The 22,476-nt window shown below is 37.2% G+C and overlaps 1 protein-coding gene across 2 annotated transcripts in view; it reads right to left on the bottom strand.

Annotated features, from left to right (window-relative positions):
* The window catches only part of HGTX (HGTX homeodomain transcription factor), a 29,392-nt gene extending 22,215 nt beyond the window's left edge, over positions 1-7,177 (bottom strand). For both annotated transcript variants that reach the window (XM_066392796.1, XM_066392797.1), the window contains exon 1: positions 6,334-7,177. In XM_066392796.1, coding sequence (XP_066248893.1) covers positions 6,334-6,976 — 643 coding nt within the window. In that variant the 5' untranslated portion in view covers positions 6,977-7,177. The remainder of the gene's footprint in view (positions 1-6,333) is intronic.
* Positions 7,178-22,476: the final 15,299 nt, after the last annotated feature.

The raw sequence follows: 22,476 nt of genomic DNA, 5'->3' as shown, positions 1-22,476 counted from the left end.
TATTATTGTTTAATAGTTTTGATATGGTTAAAAATTATCGTTTTAAGCATCATTTGTATTTGTCATGCAATGTAATGTTCAAATTAATTTTATTCGGAAATGGAGCGTTCTATCAATGTGAACCAAGAGTACCTTTTTTTTCTGGACACATGTGTGATTTCATAATTTTGCATCAGCAGCTAAAAAACCGGGCACATAAAAAAATGTAGCATTTTTTAACTCCGACGCCCCCCGTGCGGCACACCTCTGACGAAATATTTTCCATTCAACCACGTCAGTCAATTAAGGTTTAAAAGGTATAAAATCATACCAAATTTCATAAAGTTATCTTACACCGTTTTGGAAATATGTCAAAACAACCATCATCAGAGTTATGTCTTTAAAGAGCCATAGATCGTTAAAAAAGCGTTTTTCGATATATGTTTATATAAAGTTTTGGTGTTATTTTTGGACGTAATTTACGCTGTTTAAGTATGGTGCCTTAATTTCGGGACACCCTGTAGAGGAAAAAATTGATGGCATATTTCTTCGTCTCAATTCTTCCATAGAGGCATTTTGGATAGTTCTCCAGGTAACTTACTAATGTCCCTGAAAAGTCAGTTGCTAAAAGTCTGTCTGGTTTTTGGTTTTCTCTACTAAGAATGGCTAGAAGGAGGAGATGAAGAAAATACTTAAATTTATCACTCGTTCACGCCAGCTTCATGTCAAGTTCAAGACAAACACGGACCTTTTTCCTTCCCTTGTCGTTCTAATTTTTTAATAAATTCACAACTATTCCGTTTTTCAGTTCGCAGTTTCATCGCTTGTTGGTATTTCTCTGATATCGTTTACGTTCGGTTAAAAATTCTTTTTTAAGACATTTTATCGGACTCCGGCTCCCCAGCCGCAACTTGCAGATCAATTAGAAATCCGTTATAATAACACGGTTTTTTAAAATCAAATCTCTACATTCAGCGGAAAATTAAAAAGCGACGTCGATCCAAAATTGCTAAAGCTACATCCGCGTATGAAATTATAATTATTAGTTTTACAATACAAGCAACATATGCTTTTCTTCATTAGTCTAGTTGATTAGACGATATCAATAACAATTTTGTTATCGGCTCAAGAGTCACATATGTTTGCAACATTATTACATCATATATCACAATACAAAGCAAAAGGTGATTGCTGCGGCTCAAACCGGAATCGGAAACAAACTGATTACAGTGGGTGAAAACTTTGGATTCGGACTCCGAATCTTAGTAATCAGACTCCGGATTTTAATCTCTAACTCCTTCACGGAAGTTTTCCCCAACGTTTGTATGTTCTCCGTTGAACTCATATCGCATAATAACGTATAATAAAACAATAATAAATACATCCAATTATTTTTACTCATAAAGTTCTGATACTGAGAACTTGGACCATTGCTTAGCCAGACCTCTGGCATAATGACCATTGACGTATGTGATATTTGATTTCTGGCGCCATCTGGTCTTCACGTTATTAACTAGGCAAATCAAACAAACTCAGATATTAATTATTCATATCTGATACCCCCGTAGACAGATGATGATACATCACGTTCACCGTCTATGTATCGCTTCCGCTTAATAATTATTCTATAATAGCTTCTAATGAATTTGTCAATAACTTGATTTGCGTAGATTTGTGGACCCTGCGAATTTATCTCTGAGCTCACTAACCTGTCCGGTTGCGGAAATTTTCGGCAGAGAACTGCCTATTTTAGTATCGAGTTATTCGGATGTTAACGGAAAAGCTGCTGGATGTAGTACGCAATTTCTTAGAACCTTTATATTGAGATTTTACAATTTTTTCATAAAAACTTACTGGGTACGACTTTTCAAAGTTCATACCTGTTTTTGCAACCTAGAAATTTTTCGGTGCTTGACACCGCGAGCAGACTTGGCAAAAATTTATCCAGCGCGGATAAACCCACATGGGTTCCTGTTACGAGGAAAAAACAGATTGGAACAAACAGGGGATAAACCCTGTAAAGTTTTCGCAATTACTTAGAAATTAAAAAAAAAATTCACGCAGTTTTTTTTTAGATTGCCTTTTGCGAGCAATGGCCAGATAGTGCGGCCCAACTCCTATCGCATCTAATTAAGGACCCGTTTGCGGCCACATTAATGTATCGCAAATAGTTTACTGCAATTTAATGCAGGAAACATCATGCTCAAACTCAAAGTCTCGCTTATGAACCATAAAGTAGCAACACTAACTGTAAAAAACATGGCATGATTTGGCCATATTTATTTATTGTTATTGTTGGTACTACATTTATATAATTTGAGGTTTTCTTCTCAGAAATCGCTAAACAGACATCCTGTAAAATATCCTAAATAGTTCTGAACAGTTGCCGTTACTTAGCATTTGTTAAGAATGCCTGACAATAGTAATTTTGTACCAGACCTCTGGCAATAGAGTACAGATCCTGCCAAGCTATCTGCGGAGGGCATCAATCGGCCGAATATTTTTTGAAGATTTTCACCTCCTCATGGAAAAAAAGTTAGTTCAGGTTAGCAAACAATGATTGTTAGTCAGGCTCTTTGTCATTCCAGAACATATTTTTTTCTTATTTCCATTAAAACATTAATTGTAGAAGTTCCTTGGGAGTCTAGACATTGGTAAAATTAATATAATAGTAGTAGGTTGGGTTTCCACGGCACGGGCCGTGGAAATGAGTGAAGCGGTTGCGGCAACGTTTTACCCGATCGAAAAAATCTTTTTATGCGTCTGCCAAATGCCTCTATTGACAAAATGATATATGCCAACATAAGGGTACAGTGTTAAGACGGTACTGTACACGTAAATCTGGCAACAGTCAACACGCCCTCCCAATTATACATTCACAACATTTAACTTATCTCTAAAATAGTTAAATTTAACAGCCGCTAATGGCTTGTTCAACAGGTCAGCTCTCGGTTCACTTGATTTGACATACTTGAGGTTAATCTGAGATTCGATTTTGAAATCGCATTTCGAATTTGAACCCTTCGAGAACCTCTTGTAATTTTGTTCTTTTTTTTTCTCTCTAACTTGTCATATTTCATATTTTGTTATTTCCAAATCAATCTTTGCAAAAGCAGGACATTTTATATTTCCAGCCAATTACAGGACTGAACGCTAAAGTGTGGTACCTCATTGCAATCAGAAAAAAAATTGACTTCAAAAATGGGGAAATTCATAATGGCACCCATAAAAAAGAACAAAGTTGATGATAATTGTCGGAACTTAAAACGCTGAATTTGAAACGTGACATCTCCACGTTGTGGAAGCGGAAAAGCTGCAGTGATGAATCGTTATGACTTACGTCGGTCAATAAGCTGAGGAAAAAATAAAAACGTTTTTTAAGAATTTCAGTTCATTTCGAATATCTCCGAAAGTCATCGGAATTTTTCAAATAAAAAAAAACATCTGGCTGAACTCCGAATAGCGCCGCGACTTTGCCCTAATTTGGGCGACCTCGTACCTTTTATGGTCACCGAGATGACCACGGTTGAGCTCCAGAAACCAACACCTTGTAAAGCAAGAGACCCTAATCTGACCTGTGTATCGGTTCAAAATACCAAAGCGTTAAAAATTTTCATCGCTGTAGGTAAGTGCCTCATTAAAATGCGAATTCGTGCGGTTGTTGACACAAAAAGTAAGGAGTGAATGAGGTCTTGACACAAAGAAAATGGGCCCTTTTCTCAAGTTAATAATAATGAACAAGGTACTCCTAAAGTTTGCCCCATGTCAACAAAATCACTATTATCAGAAACTGAGTAAATAGGATGGGATGACAATATTGCTGTTTGTATGATGTGGAGAAACAAACATTTGAGATCCACAATTGGTTTAGCGGTGTGTAAGCGTGAGGGTATTATTGTTTACGACGAGAATTACGGTTAGATAGGTAAACTTGGTGAGAACGTGAAATCATCAACATGCCGTAGTCACGCCGAAACACGTTATGCATTATTAATAATACAGAAATGCAAGGACAATTCGCAGCTAATAACTGGTATGCGAACTGTTGACTCTGTGATAGGCCAGAGGCAATTATCATATCAGAAAAGAAATATTTGCATCTCCCGTAACATGTACCGAAGGTTCAATAATGTTCTTTGAAATATGTCGTATAGAGCTAGTTAACATATCTCAATCTCAATCTGTTACCAGGTGTAAATTAACCGTGTTTAGTAGTAGGTAATCAAAGTCGTTACGTGTTCGCGTCATAAACAGCCCCTTCCTCATGAAATAAATGATATTATCAGCTTGACATATGGTGAGATTAACCTGTAATTTCAAAGCGCTTTACCGTATTAATATTATCATAAAGACCCTTAAATTTTATAGACCATAAATTATATCTTGTATTTGGGACGTCGACTGAGTGACTTCCTTTCAAATTCCTCAAATCGTCCAGCGAATAAGACAATTTATTAAATTATGTGCTTTTTTAAGAGATTATGCTTTATCGTTTATTTTTCTAAACGTCGGTAAACTTTGGTTCTGATTTCGCCTCAGGTTGTTTAAGTGTAGAAGAGTATATCAATCCCCCAAAGAGACGTTTGTTTTCCTTGCTGGGGCTGCGGTTTCACTATTTTAACTCCACCGGAAAATACACAGTTGTCACAATAAGGTTTGTGCCATTAGGAAAAGTTTACCTTAAATCACAATGATAACTTAAAAATACTGTTTCCAACAATAATTAATTCAGCAGCTGGTTTGTGACCTAATCTTGTCGGCGTTGCGGCCTACATTTGGCCATTCTCGGGGAAAAGATCACAGAAATAACATAAAAACTAGTTGGATTGCATAATTGTTTTACTGTCATAATTTGTTGCAACTTGCGTTGCAAAAATGATAAACCGAGCTATACCGGGTTGAATATGCGAAGTTTGAGTTTTTTTTGTATATAAACATACAGGGCGTCCCAACTTTTAATCTCATACCTCTCAGATAACATAGGGCTAACCGCAATCCCTGGCAAAGATTGGAAATGAAACATCTTAGTTGACTGTGAAAAATCTCGAAAAGGACCGAAATAGTTCTGCGACGCATATTTACTGCGCACCACGTGATAGTTTAAAAATGGCTGAATTGCTGACGTCGATTAGTCAAATTAGACGCATGCACAGTGACTGAGTAGAATAATTGTGGATTGTCTACTATTAGGCCTCATTTTTATTCGTTACTTTATTTTTATATTCCTCTAATTTATGTGATTTTAGTTTATGGAAGTTGTATCTCAAAACTTCGTAGCGAGAGAGAGAACAAAAGGTTACATATAATAGAGATAAAATAGACGTAAAGGTGTAGGTTGGACATAATTTTAAATGCACGGGGTGGTTCAAAAAAAGAGCGGAAATTGCAGGAAATTTTATAATATCGCAAAAATTTTAATTATTTAAAAAAATTGGACGAAATCAAAAGAAGCAACAATATAATATAAAATAATATTAAATCCTGATAAACTTTTTTGAACCACCCGTATGTTTAAATTTATATTCAGGCTATACGTTTGCCTCCCAATTAAAATTTCCGTATTTAAAATGTTCTGCTATCTTTACAAGATTTTGAAATGATGAGTTCTAAGGTAAAATCTAGGACACCCCGTATATATATTTTATACAGAGTTCAGGTTAGTTCATACAGTCATACAGTCATACAGTCAGTTTATACAGTGGGCCAGCTGCCGGAAGCTCGAAAACTGCTGGAACTATAAAACAAAATGTATGAATTTCAATAAATATATCCTCATAACTTAATGACAAAAATGATTTCTCTGTATTTGTCTATACGAGGTGCCCGGAAGCTAAGGTTAACCAGCAAAATCCTCAATCGAAAAATATCCCAAAAAATAATAAGGGAAACAATTAATTCACTAATATTGAGATGAGAAATAGTTTTCCAATAATAGACAACGAAGATTTGGTTTTAAAGAGTATCTCGAAAACGGTTAGAGATTTTTTCCAGAATACCTTTTTGACTCAAAAAACTTCAGATTATTAAAATTCGTAAAAGTATTGAAGTTATCGGTGCTTTTAGTCTTTATCAGTCATAAAGCGGAAAAAATCCCACCAAAATGATCAAAAGGACATGAAACTGGTTTGTGACCAGTCGGATACCGAGAAGAGATAGAGCGAAAAGGGATCTCTCTGAATCATTAAGACCCCTAATTGCCCTTCTCCCTTAAATTGCCAAGTTAATGGCAACAACCAAAATGTTCTTTAGAAACGTAATTACTATGCATAAGCAAGTGTTAATCCCAAAGGTTTTAATAGCATATACTAACATTCTGTTGAAAGTTGTCCTCAAGCATACATAGAAACTACTTACTGTTGCTCAGTCGATCTCTCCATGCAATGGGATTTAAACTTTGGATTCCGGGCCAATAAAGTCCGCCCGTGGTTCTTCCTAACTCAACCGGAGGTTTGTTGACTGAATTAGCAGCGTGATGATGAAAGAAGGCAGCTGCGGCAATGTTAAAACCCCTCAATCCAGGATTAGCTGCATTTTGAGCACTATTCGTCGTCATTCCCAAAGAATTTTGAGAAAACCCTAAATTATGCGGAAAATGCAGTGGACCAGTGGTGATTTGCGACGGCCTCGACAATATGTGATCGATGCCATGGGGGTTAGCTCCTTGAGAGCTATTGCTATTACTTGTAGCTCCTAAAGGGCTCCGCGACGTCAGCCCCGATCTTTCCATATGCAAAGTAGTTCTCTCTAAAAGTAGATCATTATCGCTCTTGTCTTGACCGTGCAAATGCTCAGACGAGGGACTCAGGTGACTTTGATGCTGCTTCATTTCTGCCATGGAATGTAACGCCGCTAATGGGGCCGCTAGCATGTTTCTATGCTCCAAGTTAAAAAGGCTCAGATTTTGATGAGTCGCAAACTCCAACATTTTCGAAACTGGAGGCGGTGGTGTCACGGACACCTCGGAACGATCACTAGAGGCATCGCTATGTTGCGTCATTGCAACTGGAGAAGCCGTGGTTAAAGAGTAAATGACGCGAACTAGCCGCGTCTCCCAATGATTGTTCTAATGTTTTTTGAGTAACGCGACACGCAATCACTACACGCACATCACTTTCACGGGGTGGTATTGAGCCAGTTTAGAGTTCAGCTCTATCTCGAGTTGAGAATGAGTGGAGTGTTAGTTGACAATGAACTAACGAGAAATTCGTAAGGAAACTATGCACTCGCCGAAGTGAGTTTTAAGTGGGCGGTGGCAAGGTGAATTGCGGGCACCAGCAGTGGGGATATCTATAGAGTGAACTGCATGTTAAATATGTTCTACTGTGAAGCTCATTACGGCAGCTTCAATGGCAGTTAGCGATTCTGTGCGTGTCGCGTAGTTGCGTGGTTGCACTCTGCTCTATTTTTAAAAGAGATTAATGCTTTTTTCATTGGCGGAAAGGAGGAACGCGACGCTGCGGTGCGCGCCGTGATTGGCGTAAACGTTGTTTGGTGGAAACGCCCGGTATTGGTTGCAAGCACGCCCTTCCCCCTCCGGTTTCCCTGCTCTGTTCCATTTGTTATACGGAGCTCTAAAACTCGATCTTACTATAGTATAAGCACATTCGCGGTGGAATAGAGCTTCCCTACTCTCTCCTAAATAGGTCTGATTAAAGAGTTTCTGTTAAGTGCACCTCTTAACGTCGCTGAGTTCGCTCAGTTCATGCGCTGCCTGGCACACACCCTTACCAGCGCCACTAAGATCATTTTTCCAAACAACCAATTCTTTCATTCTGCGTAACTTTAATGTACCTACATGAGACTAATTACTTCTTAGTATGCCACATTAACTGCCGCGGCAGACGCCGGTGTCCTCTTTGAGGCGCCGGGGCGGACACAGGTGTTCGTCATCTTTAATAAAGGTTTCTGCTGCAAAGGCAAATGTTTGGAAATATTTCACTGTTTCTTATCGATTTTTGGAAATTGTCTACGTACTAGTCCCTTGGTGGAAAGTGGAATGTGAAACGGATTGCTAAAAATGTATGTTCTAGGGGCCAGAGTGGACACAAAAGAAAGCTATTTCCAAGCTTTATGATCATATTGGCAACAATAAATCTTAGCAAACCCCACTGCCCCTTATCCATAATCATACTTTACTGATGAATGAAGAAATACCTGAAAAGAGGATGTAAGGTATGCAGATACTTGCAGCTTTCTTGGAGACTCCAAAAGGAAACAACTTGGAGCAGTCAATATAGACCATGAAAGCTGATTGAACCAAGAAGAAGGAAAGAAGCTGAAGAAGAAAAAAGTGAAAACAGTCGCTCCTGACGATGCAGCTTATTTAGAAGGACCTCTATCCCGTGCTTGGAAAGATTTATAAATTTTGGAGGAGGCTGATCACATTCGATACGTCTACTTCCTGGCAAGTCTCCTTCAGTATTGTGTGGAGGCTAATAATGCGACGACCGTGCAAGACGAATGATGATGCATTGCATTGTTCGCAATGGTCGGTCATTTTAAATTCGTTTTAAATCGGGGTGAGAGTCTAAATTGGTTTGGGGAACCGTTCACATGCGCTCAAGAGATGAAATTTTTCCCCCGTTGCAAAAAATCTAAATTACTCTATCAACAGTCGGCAACTAAGGCATGGTAAGAATGTAAAAACTTCTTCACAAAGACTAATACAGAGAAATTTTCCTCGTATTGGTGCATCAAGGCGAAAGCATAAAGGCTAAGAGCCATAGATAATGTTAATGGGGGGGAAAGCCGTGACGGCCTCCAAACTGAAGATAGAACTACTCTGCATATCATTAATCTTAATTAAACTTAAATTTAGTTATCTTATGTTAGGATGCCGATGTCTATTCTTCCGAACTTCCTAAGAATGATTCTTTTTTTATCTTATAGGGTTAGCTTTGAGCGCTACCTTTGAATAACCCTTTCGTAATTTATTATTCATATTTCCAGTAGTACGAGAGCACATTGAACAAAAGCGTCTGATTTTATATTGCCGAGCATAGAATGGTTATGAATCAGTAAGCTGAAGAAACTGGAACGAGAAACCGAAATATAGAGAGAAGTTCTTATTCAAACATTACTTATCCCATCCTTGCTATACCCCTAAAAAAATTTCAATCGCTTTTGTTGCGCTTCTGCGAGTGTTGACCTATGGTCACTTGACCCTGGACCTAGTTCGAACTACCAAACAAGCACTAAAAAATTCTATATGCGCTGAATTTTAATTTTTCAAAAGTTTAACTATGCTCTGATGGCGCTGAGCTTAAGCTACGCTTGTGATGGCATTGATGCCCGCTGCAGCGATTTTGTAATCTCGAGATTCTAGACATTTTTCTTCGATCCCTGATTAACTCTCGGCTAATTGCTGAGCTGGACAAAATTGTGTTTTAGCGGTGTTAAAAAAATCTTTTTTAGTTAAACACCCCAATGCATCTGTAGTAGCAAATGCATATTTATCACAGAAAGTTCACGTGCCTGTGGCACATTGATCCAGACATAACAAAACAAGGTAGAACCCGGATTTTTTGGGTAGGTAGCATACTAAAGAAAATAAAATTGCCAGTTTTGATGCGTTCAGCGAGTGCGAATGTGCAAGGCCAATGAACTACTTTCCTATGATAAATATAATATATGTGCATTAATTCACTTAATTTATTAAATTTATAGCAAAAGTCCTACTTCTCATAGGTACGAGGAATAAACCTCCACGTTACCTGCGAATTGCTTTTGTCCCTGGCTCAACATAGATTCAAATAAGAATTTAATATGGTAAGTGAAATATGCTAAAACATTAACTAAGCACTACAGAGTGACATCGCTCAGTAATCAAATTACTTACCCTATTTAAACGTGTAATACGAAAAGGCTTTTAGCAGTGATGGGGCGATTGCTACCCCGCTTGTAGGGATGATTGTTTGGGGGCACCCTTTGTATGAGACGACTGCATCCAAATGTCAGCCTAATTGAGTGAAACTATTTGAATGATGCTAACTATTTAGATCACTTCTAAATTTCATACGTATATTATGTTAGTATCTTTAGATTTTCCTTCATATTACTGAACTGAGAGAGGGGATAGATATAGTTTTTAGAACTCCCGTATGAAATTTCAAGGGTTAATATTAGATCAGTTTTAATTCACTGTAGAGTGGAAAAAGGCTGCTCAATATTTTTGAATATTGCTTTGTCAAGAGGAGGTTTCTCTTGCTGACGTGCTTCGGATCGATGACCATACTTTCCGAAGTTAACGAATCTTCATGGCCCGTACGCCGCTGAAAATCGCTGTTTTTGATGTCTGTCCAGAAGTTTAAGATGTCAAGAACTCTATTTAATTTTACGACCAAAAACCAAAGGCGTCTCTAAAACTTTTGAAAGACTTGAAAGATTCAGGCAACAATCTTGTTTTGAGATTTTGAAGTGTCTGTTTCTCCGTACGCCACTGAGACGCGCAATTTTTTTATGTCTTTAAAATATCAAAAACTATTTAATCTGACGCTCAAAAACCAGAGGCGTACCCAACTTTAAAAAGATAACTAAATTTTGTTTGGAGGTTCGGAGAATCAACTAGAACCTAGTTTTGCCTACGCCACTGAAAATAGTCCGATCTTGAAATGATCTCCGGTTAAAGCTTTATAGCTGAGGCTTTAACCGAAGTTATTCGTTGTTCAGAATTAAATTAAGGAATTCTCAATTCGCATTAGACAGTGTTGATGCTCCGACTTGCTTTACTGAACCTGTAATGCACGGATTTTTGGGCCGTTGAAGAGCAGATGTTGAACTTGAGTGAGCAACGCGTTTAACTATAATTAGTGTAGCAACTGTAGCAAAGTAATCACAGAATTTAACAGAATGGACCAATTAATTTTAATAAGGACACAGCAGTTCGTCGCTTATAAAACATGATAAACATCGTTACCCGAAGTCATTTATTAAATGATATCACTGTGGCAAATCGGATTACAACTTCTTCATTACATTAATAGTATTTGTGTATGCAACTAATAATGCAGAGGGGCCCATATTAAATTAGAGCCCTCATGTTAAATCACGATCCTCGACTGCGGTTCCCTCTCGAGCCAGGAAGCATTTATTCCAATAACACTCCCTCTTTTGCAAACTGTCACTACAAACTTTTTAAGTTTCATAACGAAATAAATTTTATCATTTATTCGTGAGTGATTTTTTTGTTCGCGCCTCGTGATTCAATTACTCCGGCCATTAATCAATTATATTATTCTCATAAGAACAGGCTCGTAATGAAATTTTTCCCCAAATCCCAACTTTCCCCCACGACTTTCAATAATTCTCTTATTGGAAGAATTTAAAATTCAAACACTGTTGGCAGTTAATTTTCTTATACAGGACGATTTATGGATATGGGTATTGAAAAACTTCAGGAAATAATTTTTGAACATAACGATTGGGGACAAGCTTATTTTGAAGGGTAACGCCAGCAGCAATGTAAAGGCTGATGTGAACATAAAATCGTTGCAAAATATTATTTACACGTGAGTTCAATATGAAGTGATCACTATAGGCGCCTAGGAACGCGAAATGAGTTTACTGCACTAGAAATGAGCTTTTCGGGCACCAAATCAGAATATGTATGTAATGGAAATTGTGATCAAACTAACCCCGCAAGATCGATTTCATCCCAATCCACATGCCACGTGATCTCTGTCCAGAATTTTAGTAAGCATAAGGTTCTAGTAAGATCTCGAAGATTAACCCTTCTAGTGAAGCAAAATTAACCGCCCAGGCACACCGAAGAATAACGGCAGAATGCTCAAAAAAGGAGACAGTTCTTCAACGGATTTATCTGACAAAAATCTCCTGATTACCCCTCGAATCCTGACCACCACTACGATTCGTTTAAAATATTCAAAAAGTTGTTGGCTGTCGTGGACAAAAAATTGTGAGGAAATCTCCCCATTCCACCCCTGATCTGCAAACGTATTTTAAATGTTAAGCTTCCAGGAGTAGGTAAGTGGAAAGTGATGAATTGCCCCTTGAAGGTGCTCGATCACACCAAATTCCTGATTATCTTCCATGATTATCAAGGCATCATTAGAAAATCATAACTGAGTTTAGCAGAGGGAGTGACAATGGCGCAACTGCTGTGTGAAGTCGAAAATCTGCCTCATGTTGGTGGTTTGAATAAATATTGAAGAGGAAGATGCAAGAGGTTAGCAAAAGGAGATAGTAATCAGAGGGATTAAGTGAATTAGTAGAAAAGCGACACAGCAATTTACGCCCCAAAAGAAGTGCGACTCTTCAGTGCGTAGATCAGTTAACGACGTGTCTCGATGTTCCAGTCCTGATTAGAATGATGTAGAATTTGCAGTGTTTCGCTTTGTTTCAAGTGTGAAGATTAGATATCCAATCCCTCAATGGGTTTGTATTCTGACACGGACAATGGAGAGTACCTAAGAACCTCAGGTTCTTATCTATACTTCATTCACATGTCACTACTCATCTCAACTCTCCCCCTGAGGATTCCTTTGCCCAGATCTGATTGAGGATGATCGTCTAATAGAGCGCCCTTGCCCTATGTTGGTGACCAATCTTGAATGATGTTTTATTTTTGGCATTGTTGGTTTTGATCCATTTCCATGCTATCTATTCTATTGAAATTTAAGATTTCTTCAAAAGTAATCTGACTGCGCTTTGTGGATCCAGTTTGAAATGAGGGAATTGCGAACGAAGCTGATCATCAATTTGTCAGGAGTCTCTGAAAATAGATCGAGCCCGTTCAGGATGCTCGCCATCTACAGGGTGATTTTTGAGTTGGGAGTTTTCGTCTAATAGGAAATGGAGGCTTTTTTATCGTGGAATTTTTGGAAAGTATCAAAATGAACGGGAGTGTAGATTTTAGTCGCAAATATTTTTTTCTTAACTGGCATTAGCGGTTTCTCGCTAGCGACGTTCTCAGTATAATTTGCCGAAGCTTGTTGATTGCTCAGGCTCTTCGCGAACAATGTCGCTTAATGCGAAGGAAATTTCGTGAAAGATGCCTTCCAAACACTTCGGTTGAAAAACCAATTAAAGAGCCTCGTACCTCTAATCTCATACTACCACATAAATTTGCATAGCTCAGCAACGGCATCAAAATTCAAAGAAATAAACCTTCCACGGGAACACCGTTTATAGAGATTGGTGAAGTGCTCGTAAATGCTAATAATATTAAATCAAATAAAAGTTTAGGGTCGGCTCACATGTATTCCAAGACATTCACATTGAATTGTTGAGCGAAGGTGTGTTTTAGATCGCCTTTTATGTATTATGATTTCTACGAACAATTTAAACGAAGAAATGAGCACCATTTGTTGGGAATGATCGCTGTGTGTTATTTTCCTTCAGACCGCTTTAGTATAATCGCTTAATATATGCCCTTTTACCTCTCGGCCATATTGTTTTTATATTTGCTAACATTCGCTTTGAGGACTTAGTTTTTAAAAGCAAAAGCCAATGTTTGCTGAACGGAGTTCAACAATCTAGCAAAGATCCTCATAGAGATTAAAATGCACCGCGTTATAATACGCAATAAACCTAATTGCTGGGGTGGTATATTGCGACCATCAAAAATCTGTAAATTATGACCCTATGGAGGCTTCAATGTGCACCCTTTAAATACGTACTTATCTAATTCGGGGGTACTTTATTTATAGGAAGCCATTCCCCGGACCTGCGGATGGACACAAAGAGGCCGAATAGCTATTTAACCTTATGGCGTCGATGCTCGTGCGGATGGACATCAACCTGAATAGACCAAATTTATCAAATTAAGCTGTAAATAAGTTAAAACAGCGAAAATTCTGTTTAAGCGTGTCACAACTGCGAAATGTAGCCAGAAATCGTGACTGCCAAATCGAATTATTTAGGACCAAAATTGAGCTTCGCGTAAGTTTAAACGGGGAAAATTTAAAATCATAAAGTCGATGCAAAATATATGTACATCGACCAAGTTGGTCAAACTAAGCTTCAGGTGAACCTTGCCCAGGAAAAACACTGAAATCTCGACACAGATGTGTGAATGAGAATGAGTTGAAACAATGTCCTCCAAATAGAGGAGCGAGAGCTCTAGGGCTTGAGGGAGTTGTCGCAGTTTTCAAGATAAGTCGGGGCTCATTTACCCAGCTCACGGTAAGATCATGAGTGATCGTTAAAAAACTCAAGCTCCTCATTAAGTGGAAAGAATCAAGATGTTTTCAAACGTCCGAACCTAAATTAATCATATAAGCATTAAGTCATAATCATTAAGCATGAGCATGTTGGAAGTTTTCATCTGCCAGTAAAGGGCATTGAAAAGGCAACTTTCTGCTAGGTGTATTCTACTCTTTTGGAACAATGAATGGTCCAAAATAATATGCCACAAAGTTCCTATCCAACTAGAACACAAATGCAGCTTTATGCTGTGCTTAGATATTGAGTAGAGATCTCTATAATTTATTTAGACATTTCAGGCTCCTTCGCAAGGGATATAGAAGATCCAGACTGAAAAAGCAAACAAAATAAAGATTTTGATAATCACTCTCGTTGCAAGAGTGGGAATCATGAGAAGTCATCTGGGAACAATGAAACACTGTAAGACAGACACAAATGAGTTGCAAAATATTAAAGTGTAAATGTTTATTTCAAACCCTGCAAAAGGAAACGCAAATCCAACTTCGAGAGAATTGATGGCTAAATAAAAAAATCGGATAATTTCTCATGCTACAAAGGTTTGTGCAAGTTTAAAAAATCTTCTGGATACCCTGAGAAATGGTCTGGGTAAATTAAATAAAAAAATAAAATTGGAAAATGTCTAAATCTAGATACATCAGATTAAACATCTGTAACTGGTATGGAAGAGTCGAGGCTGGGAAATTGAGAATACGAGGATTTTTGATAATTCCAGATGAGGGATACGAAAGTCGTGAAAAATCTGTCCAACCCTTATTTCCAGGATTCCTGCATCTATGCCGTAATATTTATAACCGTTAATGGTTTAGACATACAGGGTGTCCCGGTTTATTTCGGATAAATTGATATGGAAAATAGACCTCACCATTCAAAACAGTTCATATGGACGTGGGTCCGATCTCGATCGGTAACAGAGTTACAGGGTGTTAAAATTTTTGTGGTTTGTGTGATTGGTGAAAAATAATAAAATAGTGAATTCGTAACTTTGAATATTTATAATTTAACGGATAAACAGAAAAAACATTAACCAGAGCTTTAGACCAACGCTTGAAAAACGACTGACCCAAAAACGGTCCAGAAAATCGTCAAAACGCTGCATCATCTTAATCGGTTCTCTGTTACCAAAACAAAACGAAAAAGTTTAGTGTCAACCAAATCTTATACACTAGATCAGTCAATACTACTTTTGTTACTTTAACAAAAATTAAAGAAAAAAATAGGTTTTTATTGTGCTTGACCTACTACAGATAGATCCTTTAAACTTTATATACATGTTAGGTAATAGGTGCTGCTTGAAACGAGAGTAAATTTCCTCTAATTCCTATACAGGGTATTGTATTTTCCGAGGTCTGGTTCACAAAATCCTTTAAAAAAAATTGCTCGTGCGCCACTGGTGAATTTTTATATATTTTTTAACTTCTCCCATCTGTTACCTAAATTTTGTCTCTCTTAGTTTTTGGTCGAATTCTATTCCATTTCCTCAAAAATTAATTTATTTATAAATTCAGTCAGATCTACAGACGTCAAGAGTCTCATGTTATTTTGACCTTTTATATTAATTTAACTATTAAAATAACGTTTTTTACCACATTCGTTATTTGACATACTGATTTTCCATGACAACAAGAAAGCAAGTAGATCAGCGAATCGTTGACACCCTAATCGCAAAGCATTTCAAGCAGTTCATCAACCAATACGAGAAAATGGCAATGGATGAAGCTAATTGGAGGAAATTTACTCTCGTTTTAAGCAACACCTATTACCTAATCTGCATAAAATTTGAAGGGTCTATCTGTAGTAGGTCAAGCACAATAAAATAAAAACCTATTTTTTTCTTAAATTTTAACACCCCGTAACTCCGCTACCGATCAATGTTGGACTCATGTTCATATGAACTTTTTTTCTTAAAATGATGAAGTCTTTCTCCCACATCAATTATCTGAAATCAACCGAAACACCCTGTACAAATCCGTTCAATAATAAACCATATTTTCTCCTGTTCCTTCAGCATTTTCTCCCTGACATACATTCTACTTTCCTTCTCATTGTCCTTCACAAGCCTCCTCTCATCCACTTTCAGCTTAAGGGACAGAATCTTGACTAGCACCAGCACATAGTCCTTGCCATCTTTCTATAAATACTTATTACCCTTATCGCCAATGGGTAATTCGATCGTTCTAGTAGTGCCTCAGACTTCTTATACTCTAGTACTTCCCGTCATGCTGATGCCGCATACAGCATGACAGAAGAAACAACTAGCACTAAGACACTCCACTTGCCGGATCTATCCATGCTCGATATAATCTCAGATGAAGCCCTAAATTCTTGTTCCTTTGTGATCTTATGTACGTATATGTACGTTCAGCAAAACTCATGCCCCTATCAAACCGTGTAGTCCAAGGTATTTCAGCTGTCCTTGCGGGACGAGCTCGTGCTCTTCGGGCTTCTGTGTTCTTCCTTTTTAACCTGAACCAACCTGAACCACCTAAAATTTCTACTTCGCACTAAATTCGATTTTGTGACTCAAAGCTACTCGAATAGCTCCCCAATACAGAGCATACTAAATAACTCGAACGGCTAAAAATCTCCTAATTGTTTGAAGATAGAAAGTAGAGTAGACGTGCTAAAAGGTCCTCTTAAAGGAAATAAATGGGCACTTAGCGAACGGACCACAAACAGCAGTGTCAATGCAATATATGAGAACGAAAGCATCAACTATGAAAACCCTCCGAATCTTTAGATTATGACTCCGTTCAGGATCGGCTTTGTTGGCCTGAAAACGCCCATCAAATTTCCTTCATTTGGTTTTATTTTGGAGTTTATGGTGATTTAGGGATGTTTTCCCCAAGTATTTTTATTTCCACAATAAGGACTTCGTCCTTGCCGGACAGAGGACTAAAATGTCACGATAGAACCTTGATATTTCCTTCACACATGGAATTAAAAATTCTCAAGTTAATGGGCTCAAATGCATTTTCTAACTACAAATCCTCTCTGCTGAGCAAACCCGCAACTCAAACCAGTCCGTCCCTGGGGCTCGAAAATCGGAAGCCAAAGGAGAGAAATATATTTGGGAAGGTTGCATTATAGATTCTGGCCAAGTTTTTGAATTCAATTTTCGGAATCGTAATCTGCACTTGGTATTGGTCAGTCGCATTTCAAATTCAATTGTTTATCCCTTGAGATAGATATCCCCAGCTTTAGTCGCTCGGGTATATGGAAATCGGGCACCGTCTTGGATGTTTCAAATCAAAACTAACACCTGGGACTTTTCTCTGAGGTCCAGCCCTATATATTCTTCAATAATATGCCTTTGCTTATACGGTTTATGCGGGAAAACGCGCACTGTTTGATCATTTTACATTTTAAAACTGGAATTTGTGTCGTAAAAACGCTACAAGTTTGGAATTTTATTGGTATTAACGTTCAGTTTTTAGAGTTTGGAATCTAGAATCTTTATGAGGATATGTTGTTTGGCTGAGTGTTAAAAATCAGCTGGTGGAAGGATAATTGATGATTCTGATGATGCACTCTTATGCAGGATACTCGGTAGCAAGCTTACACACAGGGATTCAAACGGAGTTTCAGTTATGACTATTGTAAGGGAAATGAAAGCTAAATCGACTTTTCTATTGCATTTTTATACATTGACAGTCTTAGTTTCATCCCACGACATTTCGTTCGTCGACAATGATTATCGACTTTTTCCTTAATACGGTCCTGTCAAGTTTTTGATGGATCTTAAACAATCGACAAAAATCGATTAAAAGACGTTACAAAAATGAACCATATACGTCTAGTTGTGGCACATCCTGCAACCCTATAATTGATTGTGTCAGTTTGTTCTCATCTCTCAGCACCCATCATCAAAAGACTATAGAGAGGAAATGTAATAAATGACCACTAGAGCAGGCTATTTTAATTCGAACTAAGTGAAGATGCAGAAAGAAGATGCCTCATCAGCAAATTCTTCACTAATTCGTATTAACGCATGAGCTATAAACCTCCATGCTGTTAATATACACTAAGAAATTACGATTAAAATCGTTATAAAGGTGCTGCTTTATTCATTCGATATTATTTAAAAATTCATTACTAGCTGTATAGATTAGAAGCAACATCAATCAAATTATTTTTAATACATAATTGAATCCTTGGATAACAAGTTCGGAGTAGAGTTTAATGATCGTTTAACGATCTGTAGATCGAAATAAATGAAAACATGTTAATGACCAGATAGATGCATCCTGTAGGATTTAACTCATAATATCGATATTCGTATCGATTTTTCTATCTTCAATGGGGAAAAATCTGTCGGCTTCATTTTGTTTTTCTTAATATTGTACTGATTAAATTTCTTTTCCTACTACTTTTCTACATTGATTCGAACATAGTCGATAAAATTTTACTGCCCTACTAATCTTCACATATGGAAAAATATCATCGTTAGCGCAGTGACTTGCTAACTGCTACTGGTTTTGTCCAGTAGCACATTTGCGTGTTAAAAAGTAAAAAAAAATCATTTAATCATCGGAATATGTACTGATGCATTCTACCCAAAATGAATTTTACATTAGAATTTTTCTAGTTGAAAACTACCAGTTCTTGACGATATCGAGTTCAATGACTGGAAGGAATAATTTCACAGAATGTCTATACTAAGAACTCACTTTAGTTTTGATTTTCCTTTTAACCAAAACAGCAATATAAGAAATCAAGACAAGGACCAAGAACGCGCGGCCCAAGAGGAAACGACAGCTATCCAGCTACAGCGTCTTCCTAGAAGGTTTTTACAACGCTTTACCACAATCAGCTGGGGGAGCTACCGGCGAAGAATTGTAGAAGAGATACAGGGTGATAAAATTATAATTTAAAAATAAATTTTTAAGTTCTTACACAGAACCGTTCAATTTCGCCCTTTTTTTGGGGTGAGATGCCAAATGATTTTTATGTTGCTCATAGAGGGCGCCACATACAGTTCTTGCCGCCCACTTAAATCATTCATACTTTTTTGCCTATAACGGTGTGCTCAATTGAGATTTCAAGTGTTTCATTAAGTACTTGTAGTAGAGGGTCGCTTCGATTAACGCTGGATCTATAGTCTCCAGACTTATGGCAATTATTTTAATTACATTGAACGAATTGTTCAAATCTTCAAATTTGACATTGCAAAAGAATCCTTAACTAAGCAACTTACAGTAAATTACTCTGTCTCTGTTTTTCCCCTTAGAGGTAAAACGAACTTTTTTCTTCCTGTCTCAATTTTTTTCCGAAAGTGGCCTAACAGTTTCTGCATAAATATATATTCCCCGGTAATCATAAATATGTAAAATTTATTACCTCCAAAAAACTGATATTTCCGCAATAAAAACAATATTGCTATTGGGTAGAGTGTGATATATAGCTCATATTGCGTGTTCTTCCCAGTAGAAAGTCATCAATTCAAATAGTTACTAGAAATCAATAGTCTGTGAGTGTTTAGAAATGAATTCTGATAGGACTTTTGTTGTGGAGTGAGTGAAAAAAATAGGTATTTCAGGCACTCCACGGAATATTGAGACAAAATTTTGATAAGCCACAAACTGAGCGTTTTTACTCGTCGAGTAGATCAAATTTCATGAACAATGAGAAATTTTGAAATATATTTTTTTAACTTTTGAAATAATTTGGAAAATTAAAAATCAGCTCAGAACTTTTTTCGAATTAGTAATAGAAAAATTGTTAAAAACTGTATATATATATATATATATATATATATTTACACAAATAAATTGTCCTGCAGCCCATAAACAGAAGAAGTGGTACTGATCGATTACGTGGAAGAGGCTGTGTCCACTGAAGTCAGAGGGGCTTTTCTTAAACAACATGTTCCTATTTATGTCGGTTTAAATCGAAAACAACTCCCTCTAGGGAGATTTAACTTGTTTTTACCCCCGCTCTATACAAACTGCCAGAAAGCGTCAATTTATAAGTAATTGCCAACTGCAAAGAGCCCTAACTCTAAGTTGAAAATTCAAATTACATAAATGAAACACATTGTAAACTTCTAATTTATAGCTTTTCTTTCAGCGGACTAATTGTAATTGCAGCAATTTTTTGCATGCTGCTAAACGTTGCTTTATCGATTCTTATGAATATTTCGAAGGAAATGAAAAGTACTAGGTTAAGCAGTGGCGTATCAAAGTCAGATTTTTTTCGGATTATGTAACTGATTTTTGTCGAGCACTGAAGTAATTTCTCGGTCTGCCTAGTTCCGAATAATGCATGATCACGGTGGAAGAATTCGCGGAATGTCTTGAAATTCCTGGCAATAAAAAAGGGTAATAAAAAGAATTCAATTACGAAGACACTGTGTATAATATATTGCTGTGTAGGCCTGTACCTGTATTCGCGATCCCGCATACAGAATATCTTCATATTGGACCACTTCTGCGGATTTACTGTCGGAAATCATGGAAATATTTTATTCTCCCTAAACTTTTATAACCGACTACAATTTTATTTCTCTTCCTTGTGATTTTACTCAATTTTTATATTCATGGGTTATCGTTTTGTTTTTGAGGTACGTACGCCGTATATGGAACATTGTCCCTAACCGGAGTGCATCTCGGTAGGTATTTTGTTGTTACTTACACTGAATTAGTTTGTTTGCCAGTTTGCACACTCAGACGTTATCGAACTTTAAACTATATCCTAAGAATTCCTGCTAGGAAGCAAAATGAAAAAGTAATTTTCTTAGGAGGAAATTCATAACAAACTGCTTCCAATCGTTTTCCCATTAATGCCAAGTTAGCGCTTGTCGACATCTGACCACCCCTTGTGCGATTCCCTGCGTTGTCGATTAAGCTCTCCGTAGATCTCGAAGTTACTGATTTTTGTTTGCTATCTCGAAATGTACTGAAAACGAATATATTTTCATCTCAACTGATGCTAAATGTTTCCAGATCTGAACATCGTTAAGTTGTCGTGAAAAATACGTGACATTTTTTTTGTTATTTCATCTAACAAGCGAAGAAAAAGTTTACACGTGCACGAATGTTTACACCAAGTGACCTCTTTGTTGCCGTGTTATTGCGCAACTTTCGCTCTGCGCAAGTCGCGACTGACTGGCGCCAAATACCAACGCGGCAAGAATCGAGCAGTATGTCTGCGATTACATAATTGCCAGGAAAAGTCTTTCTAAATTATTAAATTCGTATTTCAATGTAGTGCACGAACTGAGAATTGGGAGACTTTTAGATTAATTGATGTACGTATATCAGAGAAGTAAGAATTTCTCCAATTGGAGCTGTGGGGCGCTAAAAGCTGTGCTTTAAAAGATGGAAAAGACTGCACTGTCATCGAATAAAAATGCTTCTTCTCCATCTCTTTCCTCCGCTTAATTGAAGTGTTACGGGTTAAAGCTAATTATTGCCAAATTAGTGGACGATTCCAATCTGGAACATTAGCCCCCCGACTAGGGAGACTTGGAAACATGGAAATACCATTCCAAATCTTGAAACGACAAGCACATGTGTCGACACTATTAAATTAAATTTCTTTCCTTTACGAAAAGAATGGCTCAAATTTCTCAAATTCGAATTATCTACTTTACATTCATTTTAAATTTAGAGCGCGAAGGAAAACTTTGAACGTTTTTAATATTTAATTTTCTTTGATTTATGAATGTAGTCGTGTTCAGGTTTAAATAAGCGGAACATGTGGGGCTAAATCATTGACGGAACTTTGGGGAAGTGTGAGAATATTAATGATGTTGGAACATTCAGAGTACCACATTTGATTAACAAAGATGTCTAAAAGGTGTAGCTAAGAAATATCGAGAAATTAGTAATCAGGGTTTGTCTTCAGTTTTAAGGTGATCGTAACATCAGATCAGATTAAGGTGATATCGTAACAGTCTTGGTTTCCTTCTATGGCATTTGATTTGTCACGAATTACCATTAACTTTATCTAATTACGGCGTTGGCAAATTTTTTGTCGATTTTATGATAATTTTTTATTACATATTTATTGAAAAGGGAATCATTTTCAGGTTTCTTGGTGATGTTCTGTTGAAGTTCCTATATAACCTATAGCGCACACATCATTCTCCTATCCCTCGTCCTTTGGGAGCATTTGGGTCACCTTACACGAGCTTTGTAATGTATAATACTTTTTCACCTTTCTGTTGTCGAGTCTTAAAGACAAAAAATCAAAAAGAAAAAACGTGTTTTTTGGCTCGCCCTATACATGACCGTCCATACAGATGAAGGTCGTGACGTACATAATCCCGCATTCTATCCTCCCTTGAGAAGTATAAACTGCACGTCGTAGCTC

The sequence above is a fragment of the Euwallacea similis genome, chromosome 8 (genome assembly GCF_039881205.1).
Source record: "Euwallacea similis isolate ESF13 chromosome 8, ESF131.1, whole genome shotgun sequence".
Classification (NCBI taxonomy): domain Eukaryota; kingdom Metazoa; phylum Arthropoda; class Insecta; order Coleoptera; family Curculionidae; genus Euwallacea; species Euwallacea similis.
This window is presented reverse-complemented; position numbering and strand designations above follow the sequence as displayed.